At 52.0% G+C, this 17,352-nt stretch overlaps 1 protein-coding gene across 1 annotated transcript in view; it reads right to left on the bottom strand.

Moving 5' to 3' along the window:
- Positions 1-1,334: 1,334 nt before the first annotated feature.
- The window catches only part of LOC139254650 (putative uncharacterized protein DDB_G0290521), a 57,528-nt gene continuing 41,510 nt past the window's right edge, over positions 1,335-17,352 (bottom strand). The window contains exons 3-8 of the mRNA XM_070873772.1: positions 10,645-10,789; positions 10,350-10,426; positions 9,574-9,666; positions 7,095-7,190; positions 6,752-6,847; positions 1,335-1,405 (exon numbers count right to left, since the gene is read on the bottom strand). Of these exons, the coding sequence (XP_070729873.1) occupies positions 1,335-1,405; positions 6,752-6,847; positions 7,095-7,190; positions 9,574-9,666; positions 10,350-10,426; positions 10,645-10,789 (578 nt within the window). The remainder of the gene's footprint in view (positions 1,406-6,751; positions 6,848-7,094; positions 7,191-9,573; positions 9,667-10,349; positions 10,427-10,644; positions 10,790-17,352) is intronic.

The raw sequence follows: 17,352 nt of genomic DNA, 5'->3' as shown, positions 1-17,352 counted from the left end.
CACCAGGGTGTGGCGATGTTTGTGGAGGACTCCATGGACCGGCAGTGCTGGCGCCCACCAGGGGGTGGCGATGTCGCTGGTAAACTCCATGGACCTGCAGTGCCGGCACCCACCAGGGGGTGGCGATGTTTGTGGAGGACTCCATGGACCTGCAGTGCTGGCGCCCACCAAGGGGTGGCGATGTTTGTGGAGGACTCCCTGTGGACCTGCAGTGCTGGCGCCCACCAGGGTGTGGCGATGTTTGTGGAGGACTCCATGGACCTGCAGTGCCGGCACCCACCAGGGGGTGGCGATGTTTGTGGAGGACTCCATGGACCTGCAGTGCTGCCGCCCACCAGGGGGTGGCGATGTCGCTGGTGGACTCCATGGACCTGCAGTGCGGGCCCCCATCAGCCACTCGGTTGATTCCGGGGATGAGGGGGTTGACTTATGAGGAAAGGTTGAGGAGGTTGGGCCTCTACTCATTGGAGTTCAGAAGAATGAGAGGTGATCTTATGGAAACGTATCAGATTATGAGGGGGCTCGACAAGGTGGATGCAGAGAGGATGTTCCCACTGATGGGGGAGACTAGAACTAGGGGGCATGGTCTTAGAATAAGGGGCCGCCCATTTAAAACTGAGATGAGGAGGAATTTCTTCTCTCAGAGGGTTGTAAATCTGTGGAATTCTCTGCCCCAGAGAGCTGTGGAGGCTGGGACATTGAATATATTTAAGGTGGAGATAGACAGATTTTTGGGCGATAAGGGAGTGAAGGGTTATGGGGAGCGGGCGGGGAAGTGGAGCTGAGTCCATGATCAGATCAGCCATGATCGTATTAAATAGCGGAGCAGGCTCGAGGGGCCGTATGGCCTACTCCTGTTCCTATTTCTTATGTTCTGATGTTCTTAAGTGGTTTTGGGGATTCCTAGTATGAGTGAGGAGAGATAAAGTTACAGGACATGAGAGCTATCCTTGGTGATGTGGGACCTGCACCAGTTCAGGATCTTAATAAGTTTGCCCAATGGTGGTGTAATATTCTGGGATGGTGGCAGTCAGGGAACATATCAGAGAAACAGAGGGATCACACAATTCTGTGAGCTTTAGGGAATCACCGGGAAAAGGTAGTCGGTTTTGAAACAACTTCCAGGGCTCTGCTTGGTCAAATCATAGCTGCAATCTTTGGTGCTCACTCAGGGCCACAGTTAATAAAGCGGCTTGCATTATTACCAGGGGAAGGACCCAGGGAAGCGGGGGAACATATATTCCAGTTATGTAAAAGTTTGGGAAGTAATTGGATTGATATCAGTCATTACGGGGATGATACACATCGAGACCATTTTGACTTTCCTAACCCCTTCAGTAGTTCTGGAAGTAGTTGCCTGGGGCGGGGACGATGGTTTTGATAAATGGTTGGCGAGGGTAGAAAGCTTGTGTCAGAGAGATGCAGGAATCTCAGTCATGGAAGTGAGACCGGGGTTACAGCGATGGAAGGCAGAAGGGCCGGAGTGGATGAATCCCGCGAGGAGTCGCGTAAAAGGAGCAGGACCTGGTGGTGCCTGGATCCAGACCCGTCAGTTGATAGAGGACAGAGATAGACTGACTAAAGAATTAGAAAAGTTAAAAGAAAAGTTGAAGAATGAGGAACGAGAAGCTGGAGTCACAGACAGGAATGATACCTGGGTTCAGTTGCTGAGGTCGGGGGTAGATTCTGCAGGTGAGGGGGAATTGCGATCGGGATGCCGCACCTCAACCACACACATCGTTTCTTTCAGACCCTTACTTCAGGATAGGGGTGGCCATACCCTTATCGAGGCTTGTGTGGACGGGCAGTGGGTAATGGACACAGGGTCTGCTGGACAAATGAAGGGGCTCCTGGAGGAAGGGGATTCCCCCCTTCAGAGACAGTTCCCCAACACCCCAGATACACGAGGAACAGTTACTGAACAGTCAGAGATGGAAGCAGTGGGAGAAGCTTGTTCAGAAACATTTAAAGTTTCTGCAGGAATGGGCTGTCTCAGAACTGATGAGATGTTCAGAGAAACGCTCAAATGTGGGAGTTACAAACATGATCTTAAAGGATGTGAAATAGAAGTTGGAGCGTTGCAAATGTCGAGAGAGGAAGTTACAGCAGTTCCGAAGGGTGAACTGAGAGAAGGACTGGGTCTCTCGACTGACTATTCAGCATTTCTGTCATCCTTTACTCTATGTTGTTACACTTCTCCCATAAAGCAGAGACAATTGTGAAAAACCTTGCCGAGGGCAACAGACTTGGTCGAAGACACCGATTGGGAGTTTACATTTCTGAATGGAAACAGCACGGAATTCAGTCGGAAACATCAAAAATTGAAAGTTGACTTTTAAGTGAAAATGGATATGGTGATCACAGACCTCCGGACTTTAAAATGGTATCCTGAGAATCCGAGTCTGCAGCAACCCTACTTTGACCCTAATCGTGCTGCTATTCGGAAGAAGGAAGTGCAGAAATGGAGACAGGATTTCAACAGCTACAGAGTTTGAATCAAGCAATTGTGGACATTAACCATCACACTGCGGAAAGTAAGAACATTCACACAACTTTGGAAAATGTTACCCAGATAGGACCTGCAGAGAGGCAAAGAGAAGAAGTGGGGCAGTGAGGGAGGGCAAGCCGACATTTCTGAAACTCTTTGCTTCGGCGCAATCTGGAGAAATCAAAAGGGTTAAAAGTGGAAGACTGAAGTTTGGATTAAAAACAGGATGCTTGGATCGAAAGAGGCTGCTAGACGATATGATGCCTTTTAGCCAATAAAATGTTGAGTTTTGAGTGTAACTTGTTACTATGCGAATAATAATCTATGCATAGAATCAAAGAAACTCCTCCACTGATCATGTGAGTTGTGTATAGTAATTCATGACATTGTCTGTATTTGAATGTACCTTGTTGAGTCTGTGTGCCCCCGGCCTGCGAGCACCATCGGGGCAGGCCAGGGAGCAGGGGGGGCAGTGTGGCAGCCTGGCCCAGCAGTCTGTGCGCCCCCGGCCTGCGAGCACCATCGGGCAGGCCGGGGAGCAGGGGGAGCAGTGTGGCAGCCTGGCCCAGCAGTCTGTGCGCCCCCGGCCTGCGAGCACCATCGGGGCAGGCCGGGGAGCAGGGGGAGCAGTGTGGCGGCCTGGCCCAGCAGTCTGTGCGCCCCCGGCCTGCGAGCACCACTGGAGCAGGGGGAGCAGGGGGAGCAGTGTGGCCCAGCAGTCTGTGCACCCCCGGCCTGCGAGCACCACCGGAGCAGGCCGGGGAGCAGGGGGGGCAGTGTGGCGGCCTGGCCCAGCAGTCTGTGCTCCCCGGCCTGCGAGCACCACTGGAGCAGGGGGAGCAGGGGGGGCAGTGTGGCAGCCTGGCCCAGCAGTCTGTGTACCCCCGGCCTGCGAGCACCATCGGGGCAGGCCGGGGAGCAGGGGGGGCAGTGTGGCAGCCTGGCCCAGCAGTCTGTGCGCCCCCGGCCTGCGAGCACCATCGGAGCAGGCCGGGGAGCAGGGGGAGCAGTGTGGCAGCCTGGCCCAGCAGTCTGTGCGCCCCCGGCCTGCGAGCACCATCGGGGCAGGCCGGGGAGCAGGGGGAGCAGTGTGGCAGCCTGGCCCAGCAGTCTGTGCGCCCCCGGCCTGCGAGCACCATCGGAGCAGGCCGGGGAGCAGGGGGAGCAGTGTGGCAGCCTGGCCCAGCAGTCTGTGTGTCTCCGGCCTGTGAGCACCAAGAGAGCGACGACAGTGAAAAGGGACGTCACTAAGGTCCAGGTCGGTGATTGGAGCGTGGGCAGGTACAGCAGGAGCGGCGAGGTCGGGGCGAAGAAGCGGTGAGAGACTGTAGAGGACGTGATTGGAGCCCAGGAGAGGCGTGAGGGCGGGGCCCAGGGGAGGCGAGGGCCCAGAGGCAGCACGGGCCCAGCCCACACTGCGATATGTGCGCACTAGGTCCGTGCAGCAGAGCTGGTCTCCAGTCGTCTTGGTTGATCCTTGCCACTAGGCCAAGACCTCGCTCTGTCAAACCCGTGTGGTGGCTGGTGTGCAACGGTCACCCCACGTTAAACAATCCACACACAGGCATCTTCCATCCTTCAGGATTTAGTCGGACCTGGAATTTTAGGTCCATTATTGAAACACCTGTGAACTTTTTGACGTGGAAGCAAGTCATCCTCGACTCGAGGGACTGCCTACGATGATGATGTACCTTGTTACTATGCGAATAATCATTTGATTACATTGTCTGTATGTTAAACGATTCAGAAAGCAGTACGCCGTGATTTCAGGACAATGCCATTTTTGATTCCACATTGTCTGCATGTTAATTGTGTAAATGTACTGTGCAAACAAATAAGGGTTCAAAGGCTTTTTAGGTATGGAACTGACTTTTGTCACACACAGACACACACGGACTGTTCACACACTGGAATCTTGGAAGGTGTGTCACAAGCAGCCACAGAACTCTGGGCAAGCTAGAGAGCTGCCTTTGTAAAGTATGTCAGTAACTTCCATACTGGGTTTGTTTAGTATGAATGTCGAAATAAAAGACCCGATCCTGCCTTTACTACAACTGAGTGTGTGCGTAATTGGACATTTAAAGCAACGAAGCGAAAAGAGCAAGACAGCCTTACAACATCCAGTAGTGTGTCAGTGTTTCCAGGGGGTCCTCAGGAGTGTGTCAGTATTTACAGGGAGTCCCTGGGAGAGGGTGTCAGTATTTACAGGAGGCCCCCGGGAGTGTGTCAGTATTTACAGGGGGTCCCCGGGAGTGTGTCAGTATTTACAGGGGGTCCCCGGGAGTGTGTCAGTATTTACAGGGGGTCCCCGGGAGTGTGTCAGTATTTACAGGGGGTTCCCGGGAGTGTGTCAGTATTTACAGGGGGTCCCCAGGAGTGTGTCAGTATTTACAGGGGGTCCCCGGGAGTGTGTCTGTATTTACAGGGGGTCCCCGGGAGTGTGTCAGTATTTACAGGGGGTCCCCAGGAGTGTGTCATTATTTACAGGGGGTCCCCGGGAGTGTGTCACTATTTATAGGGGATCTTCGGGAGTGTGTCAGTATTTACAGAGGGTCCTCGGGAGTGTGTCAGTGTTTACAGGGAGGTCCCGGGAGTGTGTCAGTATTTACAGGGGGTCCCCGGGGAGTGTGTCAGTATTTATAGGGGGTCCTCGGGAGTGTGTCAGTGTTTACAGGGAGTCCCTGGGAGAGGGTGTCAGTATTTACAGGGGGCCCCCGGGAATGTGTCAGTATTTACAGCAGGGTCCCAGGGAGTGTGTCAGTATTTACAGGGGGTCCCCGGGAGTGTGTCAGTATTTATAGGGGGTCCTCGGGAGTGTGTCAGTGTTTACAGGGAGTCCCTGGGAGAGGGTGTCAGTATTTACAGGGGGCCCCCGGGAATGTGTCAGTATTTACAGCAGGGTCCCAGGGAGTGTGTCAGTATTTACAGGGGGTCCCCGGGAGTGTGTCAGTATTTATAGGGGGTCCTCGGGAGTGTGTTGGTATTTACAGGGATTCCTGGATTTTGTCAGTATTTACACGGAGGTCCCCGGGACTGTGCCAATATTTACAGAGGGTCCCCAGAAGTGTGTCAGTACTTACAGGGAGTCCCCAGGAGTGTGTCACTATTTACAGGGGGTCTCCGGGAGTGTGTCAGTATTTACAGGGGGTCCCTGGGAGTGTGTCAGTATTTACAGGGGGTCCCCAGTAGTCTGTCCGTATTTACAGGGGGTCCCAGGAATGTGTCATAATTTACAAGGGGTCCCTGGGAATATGTCAGTATTTTCAAAGGTTCCGGGAGTGTGTTGGTAATTACAGGGAGTCCGCGAGAGGCAGAGAGAAAGCATGATTATAGAGATAGTGACACAGAGAAAGAGAGACAGAAAGAGAGACAGACAGAGAGAGGGACAGAGAGAGCTACAGGCAGGGACACAGAGAGAAAGAGACATAGTTATAGAGACAGGGACACAGAGAAAGAGAGAGACAGACAGAGGGACAGAGAGAGAAGATTAGTGAAGCAGCATATTATATAGTCCCGTGTTTGCCCCAATGATTTTACACAGCGAATACAAGAGACAGCAACTTGTGTTGTGACAGCACCGACCGGGCAAAGCCAGTGACTGACAGTGATGGCTCTGCGTGCACAGACTGATGACACGCCTGCTTTGGGACACTCGGGCCGATATATTTGCGCCTGACTAAGACAGAGGGAGGGATTTAATTTCCCTGAATTGTTGAGAACCTGCAATGTTCCCACCCTCCTGAAAGATGGGAGACAGGGACACAGAGAGAAAGAGAGAGAGAGGGAACACAGGAGTAAGAGAGAGAGAGACAGATACAGAGAGAGAGAGAGAGACAGATATATATATATATATATATATGAGAGAAAGGGAGACTGATGATTTCAGCAGTTATTAGGATGAACAGTCTGTGTAGAATGGAGCCCAGAAGGCAGATTCCGAAGCCAAATGTCAGATACCAGTCGACATATAACTCACAATCATCCAAACCCACTCCCCTCACTCTCCTCATCCCACTCCTCAGTCACTGCATCCCACTCCCCTCAGTCACTGCATCCCACTCCCCTCACTCTCCTCATCCCACTCCATTCAGTCACTGCATCCCACTCCCCTTAGTCTCCTCATCCCACTCCCCTCAGTCACTGCATCCCACTCCCCTCAGTCATTGCATCCCACTCCCCTCAGTAAGAGACCAGAATTAATCTGAGGGACTGAATATTTCTGGGAGAAAGGAACATTTAGAATAGGCCCCACAAGGCAGATACCTGAGGTTGTTGACCCCTGTGGGGTAGTGGATGGATGATCAGTGGTTTCACGAGTCGATTGTTCCTCGGGTCCCTGAGTTGGGGATGTCTCTGTATCTGTAATAAAGGAAGAGAGACATGGGCGAATGCAGAGTGGAGAACACGAACAGTTCATCAGGCTGATGCTAGATGCGAAGAATGTCAGATACCAGTCTTTATATAACCCAAATATTATAATCCCTCGCCCCTCAGTCACGGCAAGCCACTCCCCTTAGTAACAGATGGATGAATCTCTGGGATTGAGGATTTCAGCAGTTACACCGGGTGAGCAGTCTGTGTAGAATAGGCCCCACAAGGCAGATACCTGAGGTTGTAGACCCCGTTGGGATAGTGGATGGATGGTCAGTGGATTGGAGAGTCAATTGATCCTCAGGCCCCTGAGTTGGGGATGTCTCTGGGTCTGTAATAAAGGAAGAGAGACATGGGAGAGTGGTGAATGACAGAACAGGCCATCAGGCTGATGCTAGATCTGGAGAATGTCAGATACCAGTCTTTATATAACCCAGAATATCGAAACATAGAAACATAGAAAATAGGTGCAGGTGTAGGCCATTTGGCCCTTCTAGCCTGCACCGCCATTCAATGAGTTCATGGCTGAACATGCAACTTCAGTACCCCATTCCTGCTTTCTCGCCATACCCCTTGATCCCCCTAGTAGTAAGAACTACATCTAACTCCTTTTTGAATATATTTAGTGAATTGGCCTCAACAACTTTCTGTGGTAGAGAATTCCACAGGTTCACCACTCTCTGGGTGAAGAAGTTTCTCCTCATCTCGGTCTTAAATGGCTTACCCCTTATCCTTAGACTGTGACCCCTGGTTCTGGACTTCCCCAACATTGGGAACATTTTCCGTGCATCTAACCTGTCTAAACCCGTCAGAATTTTAAACGTTTCTATGAGATCCCCTCTCATTCTTCTGAACTCCAGTGAATACAAGCCCAGTTCATCTAGTCTTTCTTGATATGTCAGTCCCGCCATCCCGGGAATCAGTCTGGTGAACCTTCGCTGCATTCCCTCAATTGCAAGAATGTCCTTCCTCAAGTTAGGAGACCAAAACTGTACACAATACTCCAGGTGTGGCCTCACCAAGGCCCTGTACAACTGTAGTAAGGCCTCCCTGCCCTTGTACTCAAATCCCCTCACTATGAAGGCGAACATGCCATTTACTTTCTTAACCGCCTGCTGTACCTGCATGCCAACCTTCAATGACTGATGTACCATGATACCCAGGTCTCGTTGCACCTCCCCTTTTCCTAATCTGGCACCATTCAGATAATAGTCTGTCTCTCTGTTTTTGCCACCAAAGTGGATAACCTCACATTTATCCACATTATACTTCATCTGCCATGCATTTTCCCATTCACCTAACCTATCCAATTCACTCTGCAGCCTCATAGCATCCTCCTCGCAGCTCACACTGCCACCCAACTTAGTGTCATCCGCAAATTTGGAGATACTACATTTAATCCCCTCATCTAAATCATTAATTTACAAGGTAAACAGCTGGGGCCCCAGCACAGAACCTTGCGGTACCCCACTAGTCATTGCCTGCCATTCTGAAAAGTACCCATTTACTCCTACTCTTTGCTTCCTGTCTGACAACCGGTTCTCAATCCACGTCAGCATACTACCCCCAATCCCATGTGCTTTAACTTTGCACATTAATCTCTTGTGTGGGACCTTGTCGAAAGCCTTCTGAAAGTCCAAATATACCACATCAACTGGTTCTCCCTTGTCCACTCTACTGGAAACATCCTCAAAAAATTCCAGAAGATTTGTCAAGCATGATTTCCCTTTCATAAATCCATGCTGACTTGGACCTATCATGTCGCCTCTTTCCAAATGCGCTGCTATGACATCCTTAATAATTGATTCCATCATTTTACCCATTACCGATGTCAGGCTGACCGGTCTATAATTCCCTGTTTTCTCTCTCCCTCCTTTTTTAAAAAGTGGGGTTACATTGGCTACCCTCCACTCCATAGGAACTGATCCCGAGTCAATGGAATGTTGGGAAATGACTGTCAATGCATCCGCTATTTCCAAGGCCACCTCCTTAAGTACTCTGGGATGCAGTCCATCAGGCCCTGGGGATTTATCGGCCTTCAATCCCATCAATTTCCCCAACACAATTTCCCGACTAATAAGGATTTCCCTCAGTTCCTCCTCCTTACTAGACCCTCCGACCCCTTTTATATCCGGAAGGTTGTTTGTGTCCTCCTTAGTGAATACCGAACCAAAGTACTTGTTCAATTGGTCTGCCATTTCTTTGTTCCCCGTTATGACTTCCCCTGATTCTGACTGCAGGGGACCTACATTTGTCTTTACTAACCTTTTTCTCTTTACATATCTATAGAAGCTTTTGCAGTCCATTTTAATGTTCCATGCAAGCTTCCTCTCGTACTCTATTTTCCAGCCCTAATCAAACCCTTTGTCCTCCTCTGCTGAGTTCTAAATTTCTCTCAGTCCCCGGGTTCGCTGCTATTTCTGGCCAATTTGTATGCCACTTCCTTGGCTTTAATACTATCCCTGATTTCCCTTGATAGCCACGGTTGAGCCACCTTCCCTTTTTTATTTTTACGCCAGACAGGGATGTACAATTGTTGTATTTCATCCATGCGGTCTCTAAATGTCTGCCATTGCCCATATTACAATCCATCGCCCCTCAGTCACTGCAGGCCACTCCCCTCAGTTACAGATGGATGAATCTCTGTGACTGAGGATTTCAGCAGTCACACCGGGTGAGCAGTTTGTGTAGAATGGACCCCACAAGGCAGATACCTGAGGGTGTCGGCCCCGCTGGGATAGTGGATGGATGGTCAGTGGTTTCACGGGATTGTTCCTCGGGCCCCTGAGTTGGAGATGTCCCTGGGTCTGTAATAAAGGAAGAGAGACTTGGAAGCGTGCAGAGAGGAGAACACCAGATCAGGTCATAATTCTGGTACTAGAACCCCGAGATTGCCAGACACCAGTCTTTCTATAACCCCAAATATCCCAATCCCATTCCCCGTGACCTGTAACGCCTGGAGAGGGAGGGTGGGGTACCCAGGGCTACACTGGGGGTCTATCACCATCAGGGGACACCACAGGGAACAGTGTCCGACACACACAGAGAACAGTGTCTGATTCAGCTCCCTGGAGCTTTGGTGAAAAGACCACTTTGTGTTTCAGGTCCTTTGTCTGTGGTGTCCCTTACAACCAGGGGAGGCCCGCCGTGTGTAACTGTCTTATTGCTGTGGGTGGGTGACACGGGACATCCCAGAGTCACTCTTCTGGGCCATTCACATTCCGCAATGTACCTGTGCAATAAGCATCGCAACCGGTGCTTGTCGGCTTCAACTGGTAAACGTAGTAACTGGTGCAGTTTTTGATCTTTATCTCCCAGGTCTTGAAGCAGCGATTTCCAGCCCAGTTAAAACAAACTGTCCTCGTCGCTTCTCCCTGGCCCACAGTGGGATGAGCTCCAGAAATGAGGATTATAAATATTGAAGAATGTAACCGAGGTGAACAGTGCTGGACAGTGAATGTAAATCTGAGATTATAAAGTCTGACAGTACCGTTTAACCAGCCGGGGGCCCATGTGGAGCAGTGAGTGTCTGAGATCACAGTCTCCGGAATCTTCCATCCGCCAGAACTGAAACAACAATCAGAGTCAGCCCCTGAACTGATTCAATGATCAACCGATAGAAACCGTTCCCCTTTCCCTGTATCCACTCACACCCTGCCCCATTGCTCTGACTGATGATCCCGCTCTCTCTACACAACCGCTTCCTAATCCCACACTCTGCTCTCTTTTCTACATTTACTTCTGGCTTATTGACTAGTTTATCTGTCATTTTCCCCTCACGTTACCTTTTAAATCTGTACCATCCTTGGACAAGATCCCCATCACACTGAAGGGTTCCGATGCACTCAGTCCCATTACAATCCGTGCTCCTCCAGGACTGGTCCAGGACTGTGTGATTTACACACGGGTCAGTGAGTGCGAAGTCTGCGACTGAGTGACAGAAAGATATTTAATGTTAATATAAAGCACAGTTAATGTTACACAGCGGCGTGTACCCCTGAAGCACCAATAACCTCAGGCTCACTCTCCGCCCTCGTAGTAAATCCCCCAAATCAAACCTGGCTGGATCCTTTCCTCCTTCTCTAAACCAGGTTTCCATCTGTCTCCCAGCTCAGCCTCCCCTCCAACTCACTGCTCACAGACAGACCTCATGGATATCTCAGTCCCTGGGTGAACACTGAGTGTAGATGGTCAGAGACACTGGATGGTCAGTGGGGGATACCATGGGGTATCTCAGTCCCCGGGTGAACACTGAGTGTAGATGGTGGGGACACTGGATGGTCAGTGGGGGATACCATGGGGTATCTCAGTCCCTGGGTGAACACTGAGTGTAGATGGTGGGGATACTGGATGGTCAGTGGGCGATACCATGGGGTATCTCAGTCCCTGGGTGAACACTGAGTGTAGAGGGTGGGGACACTCGATGGTCAGTGAGAGATACCATGGGGTATCTCAGTCCCTGGGTGAACACTGAGTGTTGAGGGTGGGGACATTCGATGGTCAGTGGGCGATACCATGGGGTATCTCAGTCCCTGGGTGAACACTGAGTGCAGATGGTGGGGACACTGGATGGTCAGTGGGGGATACCATGGGGTATCTCAGTCCCTGGGTGAACACTGAGTGTAGAGTGTGGGGACACTCGATGGTCAGTAAGAGATACCATGGGGTATCTCAGTCCCTGGGTGAACACTGAGTGTAGATAGTGAGGACACTGGATGGTCAGTGGGCGATACCATGGGGTATCTCAGTCCCTGGGTGAACACTGAGTGTAGATGGTGAGGACATTGGATGGTCAGTGGGGGATACCATGGGGTATCTCAGTCCCTGGGTGAACACTGAGTGTAGAGGGTGGAGACACTGGATGGTCAGTGGGAGATACCATGGGGTATCTCAGTCCACGGGTGAACAATGAGTGTAGAGGGTGGGGACACTGGATGGTCAGTGAGAGATACCATGGGGTATCTCAGTCCCTGGGTGAACACTGAGTGTAGAGGGTGGAGACACTGGATGGTCAGTGGGCGATACCATGGGGTATCTCAGTCCCTGGGTGAACACTGAGTGTAGAGGGTGGGGACACTGGATGGTCAGTGAGAGATACCATGGGGTATCTCAGTCCCTGGGTGAACACTGAGTGTAGAGGGTGGGGACACTCGATGGTCAGTGAGAGATACCATGGGGTATCTCAGTCCCTGGGTGAACACTGAGTGTAGAGGGTGGGGACATTGGATGGTCAGTGGGAGATACCATGGGGTATCTCAGTCCCTGGGTGAACACTGAGTGTAGAGTGTGAGGAAACTGGATGGTCAGTGGGAGATACCATGGGGTATCTCAGTCCCCAGGTGAACACTGAGTGTAGAGGGTGGGGACACTGGATGGTCAGTGAGAGATACCATGGGGTATCTCAGTCCCTGGGTGAACACTGAGTGTAGAGGGTGAGGACACTGGATGGTCAGTGAGAGATACCATGGGGTATCTCAGTCCCTGGGTGAACACTGAGTGTAGAGGGTGGGGACATTGGATGGTCAGTGAGAGATACCATGGGGTATCTCAGTCCCTGGGTGAACACTGAGTGTAGAGTGTGAGGAAACTGGATGGTCAGTGGGAGATACCATGGGGTATCTCAGTCCCCAGGTGAACACTGAGTGTAGAGGGTGGGGACACTGGATGGTCAGTGAGAGATACCATGGGGTATCTCAGTCCCCAGGTGAACACTGAGTGTAGAGGGTGAGGACACTGGATGGTCAGTGAGAGATACCATGGGGTATCTCAGTCCCTGGGTGAACACTGAGTGTAGAGTGTGGGGACACTCGATGGTCAGTAAGAGATACCATGGGGTATCTCAGTCCCTGGGTGAACACTGAGTGTAGATAGTGAGGACACTGGATGGTCAGTGGGCGATACCATGGGGTATCTCAGTCCCTGGGTGAACACTGAGTGTAGATGGTGAGGACATTGGATGGTCAGTGGGGGATACCATGGGGTATCTCAGTCCCTGGGTGAACACTGAGTGTAGAGGGTGGAGACACTGGATGGTCAGTGGGAGATACCATGGGGTATCTCAGTCCCCGGGTGAACAATGAGTGTAGAGGGTGGGGACACTGGATGGTCAGTGAGAGATACCATGGGGTATCTCAGTCCCTGGGTGAACACTGAGTGTAGAGGGTGGAGACACTGGATGGTCAGTGGGCGATACCATGGGGTATCTCAGTCCCTGGGTGAACACTGAGTGTAGAGGGTGGGGACACTGGATGGTCAGTGAGAGATACCATGGGGTATCTCAGTCCCTGGGTGAACACTGAGTGTAGAGGGTGGGGACACTCGATGGTCAGTGAGAGATACCATGGGGTATCTCAGTCCCTGGGTGAACACTGAGTGTAGAGGGTGGGGACATTGGATGGTCAGTGGGAGATACCATGGGGTATCTCAGTCCCTGGGTGAACACTGAGTGTAGAGTGTGAGGAAACTGGATGGTCAGTGGGAGATACCATGGGGTATCTCAGTCCCCAGGTGAACACTGAGTGTAGAGGGTGGGGACACTGGATGGTCAGTGAGAGATACCATGGGGTATCTCAGTCCCTGGGTGAACACTGAGTGTAGAGGGTGAGGACACTGGATGGTCAGTGAGAGATACCATGGGGTATCTCAGTCCCTGGGTGAACACTGAGTGTAGAGGGTGGGGACATTGGATGGTCAGTGAGAGATACCATGGGGTATCTCAGTCCCTGGGTGAACACTGAGTGTAGAGTGTGAGGAAACTGGATGGTCAGTGGGAGATACCATGGGGTATCTCAGTCCCCAGGTGAACACTGAGTGTAGAGGGTGGGGACACTGGATGGTCAGTGAGAGATACCATGGGGTATCTCAGTCCCCAGGTGAACACTGAGTGTAGAGGGTGAGGACACTGGATGGTCAGTGAGAGATACCATGGGGTATCTCAGTCCCTGGGTGAACACTGAGTGTAGAGTGTGGGGACACTCGATGGTCAGTAAGAGATACCATGGGGTATCTCAGTCCCTGGGTGAACACTGAGTGTAGATAGTGAGGACACTGGATGGTCAGTGGGCGATACCATGGGGTATCTCAGTCCCTGGGTGAACACTGAGTGTAGATGGTGAGGACATTGGATGGTCAGTGGGGGATACCATGGGGTATCTCAGTCCCTGGGTGAACACTGAGTGTAGAGGGTGGAGACACTGGATGGTCAGTGGGAGATACCATGGGGTATCTCAGTCCCCGGGTGAACAATGAGTGTAGAGGGTGGGGACACTGGATGGTCAGTGAGAGATACCATGGGGTATCTCAGTCCCTGGGTGAACACTGAGTGTAGAGGGTGAGGACACTGGATGGTCAGTGAGAGATACCATGGGGTATCTCAGTCCCTGGGTGAACACTGAGTGTAGAGGGTGGAGACACTGGATGGTCAGTGGGCGATACCATGGGGTATCTCAGTCCCTGGGTGAACACTGAGTGTAGAGGGTGGGGACACTGGATGGTCAGTGAGAGATACCATGGGGTATCTCAGTCCCTGGGTGAACACTGAGTGTAGAGGGTGGGGACACTCGATGGTCAGTGAGAGATACCATGGGGTATCTCAGTCCCTGGGTGAACACTGAGTGTAGAGGGTGGGGACATTGGATGGTCAGTGGGAGATACCATGGGGTATCTCAGTCCCTGGGTGAACACTGAGTGTAGAGTGTGAGGAAACTGGATGGTCAGTGGGAGATACCATGGGGTATCTCAGTCCCCAGGTGAACACTGAGTGTAGAGGGTGGGGACACTGGATGGTCAGTGAGAGATACCATGGGGTATCTCAGTCCCTGGGTGAACACTGAGTGTAGAGGGTGGAGACACTGGATGGTCAGTGGGAGATACCATGGGGTATCTCAGTCCCCAGGTGAACACTGAGTGTAGAGGGTGGGGACACTGGATGGTCAGTGGGAGATACCATGGGGTATCTCAGTCCCTGGGTGAACACTGAGTGTAGAGGGTGAGGACACTGGATGGTCAGTGAGAGATACCATGGGGTATCTCAGTCCCTGGGTGAACACTGAGTGTAGAGGGTGAGGACACTGGATGGTCAGTGAGAGATACCATGGGGTATCTCAGTCCCTGGGTGAACACTGAGTGTAGAGGGTGGGGACATTGGATGGTCAGTGAGAGATACCATGGGGTATCTCAGTCCCTGGGTGAACACTGAGTGTAGAGTGTGAGGAAACTGGATGGTCAGTGGGAGATACCATGGGGTATCTCAGTCCCCAGGTGAACACTGAGTGTAGAGGGTGGGGACACTGGATGGTCAGTGAGAGATACCATGGGGTATCTCAGTCCCCAGGTGAACACTGAGTGTAGAGGGTGAGGACACTGGATGGTCAGTGAGAGATACCATGGGGTATCTCAGTCCCTGGGTGAACACTGAGTGTAGAGTGTGGGGACACTCGATGGTCAGTAAGAGATACCATGGGGTATCTCAGTCCCTGGGTGAACACTGAGTGTAGATAGTGAGGACACTGGATGGTCAGTGGGCGATACCATGGGGTATCTCAGTCCCTGGGTGAACACTGAGTGTAGATGGTGAGGACATTGGATGGTCAGTGGGGGATACCATGGGGTATCTCAGTCCCTGGGTGAACACTGAGTGTAGAGGGTGGAGACACTGGATGGTCAGTGGGAGATACCATGGGGTATCTCAGTCCCCGGGTGAACAATGAGTGTAGAGGGTGGGGACACTGGATGGTCAGTGAGAGATACCATGGGGTATCTCAGTCCCTGGGTGAACACTGAGTGTAGAGGGTGAGGACACTGGATGGTCAGTGAGAGATACCATGGGGTATCTCAGTCCCTGGGTGAACACTGAGTGTAGAGGGTGGAGACACTGGATGGTCAGTGGGCGATACCATGGGGTATCTCAGTCCCTGGGTGAACACTGAGTGTAGAGGGTGGGGACACTGGATGGTCAGTGAGAGATACCATGGGGTATCTCAGTCCCTGGGTGAACACTGAGTGTAGAGGGTGGGGACACTCGATGGTCAGTGAGAGATACCATGGGGTATCTCAGTCCCTGGGTGAACACTGAGTGTAGAGGGTGGGGACATTGGATGGTCAGTGGGAGATACCATGGGGTATCTCAGTCCCTGGGTGAACACTGAGTGTAGAGTGTGAGGAAACTGGATGGTCAGTGGGAGATACCATGGGGTATCTCAGTCCCCAGGTGAACACTGAGTGTAGAGGGTGGGGACACTGGATGGTCAGTGAGAGATACCATGGGGTATCTCAGTCCCTGGGTGAACACTGAGTGTAGAGGGTGAGGACACTGGATGGTCAGTGAGAGATACCATGGGGTATCTCAGTCCCTGGGTGAACACTGAGTGTAGAGGGTGGGGACATTGGATGGTCAGTGAGAGATACCATGGGGTATCTCAGTCCCTGGGTGAACACTGAGTGTAGAGTGTGAGGAAACTGGATGGTCAGTGGGAGATACCATGGGGTATCTCAGTCCCCAGGTGAACACTGAGTGTAGAGGGTGGGGACACTGGATGGTCAGTGGGAGATACCATGGGGTATCTCAGTCCCTGGGTGAACACTGAGTGTAGAGGGTGAGGACACTGGATGGTCAGTGAGAGATACCATGGGGTATCTCAGTCCCCAGGTGAACACTGAGTGTAGAGGGTGGGGACACTGGATGGTCAGTGAGAGATACCATGGGGTATCTCAGTCCCTGGGTGAACACTGAGTGTAGAGTGTGAGGAAACTGGATGGTCAGTGGGAGATACCATGGGGTATCTCAGTCCCCGGGTGAACAATGAGTGTAGAGGGTGGGGACACTGGATGGTCAGTGAGAGATACCATGGGGTATCTCAGTCCCTGGGTGAACACTGAGTGTAGAGGGTGAGGACACTGGATGGTCAGTGAGAGATACCATGGGGTATCTCAGTCCCTGGGTGAACACTGAGTGTAGAGGGTGGGGACATTGGATGGTCAGTGAGAGATACCATGGGGTATCTCAGTCCCTGGGTGAACACTGAGTGTAGAGGGTGGGGACACTCGATGGTCAGTGAGAGATACCATGGGGTATCTCAGTCCCTGGGTGAACACTGAGTGTAGAGGGTGGGGACATTGGATGGTCAGTGGGAGATACCATGGGGTATCTCAGTCCCTGGGTGAACACTGAGTGTAGAGGGTGAGGAAACTGGATGGTCAGTGGGAGATACCATGGGGTATCTCAGTCCCCAGGTGAACACTGAGTGTAGAGGGTGGGGACACTGGATGGTCAGTGGGCGATACCATGGGGTATCTCAGTCCCTGGGTGAACACTGAGTGTAGAGGGTGGGGACACTGGATGATCAGTGAGAGATACCATGGGGTATCTCAGTCCCCAGGTGAACACTGAGTGTAGAGGGTGGGGACACTGGACGGTCAGTGGGCGATACCATGGGGTATCTCAGTCCCTGGGTGAACACTGAGTGTAGAGGGTTGGGACACTGGATGGTCAGTGA

Source organism: Pristiophorus japonicus, unplaced genomic scaffold, assembly GCF_044704955.1.
Source record: "Pristiophorus japonicus isolate sPriJap1 unplaced genomic scaffold, sPriJap1.hap1 HAP1_SCAFFOLD_565, whole genome shotgun sequence".
NCBI classification, from domain to species: domain Eukaryota; kingdom Metazoa; phylum Chordata; class Chondrichthyes; family Pristiophoridae; genus Pristiophorus; species Pristiophorus japonicus.
The sequence above is the reverse complement of the archived record's forward strand: the minus strand, read 5'-3'. Positions and strand labels throughout refer to the sequence as shown.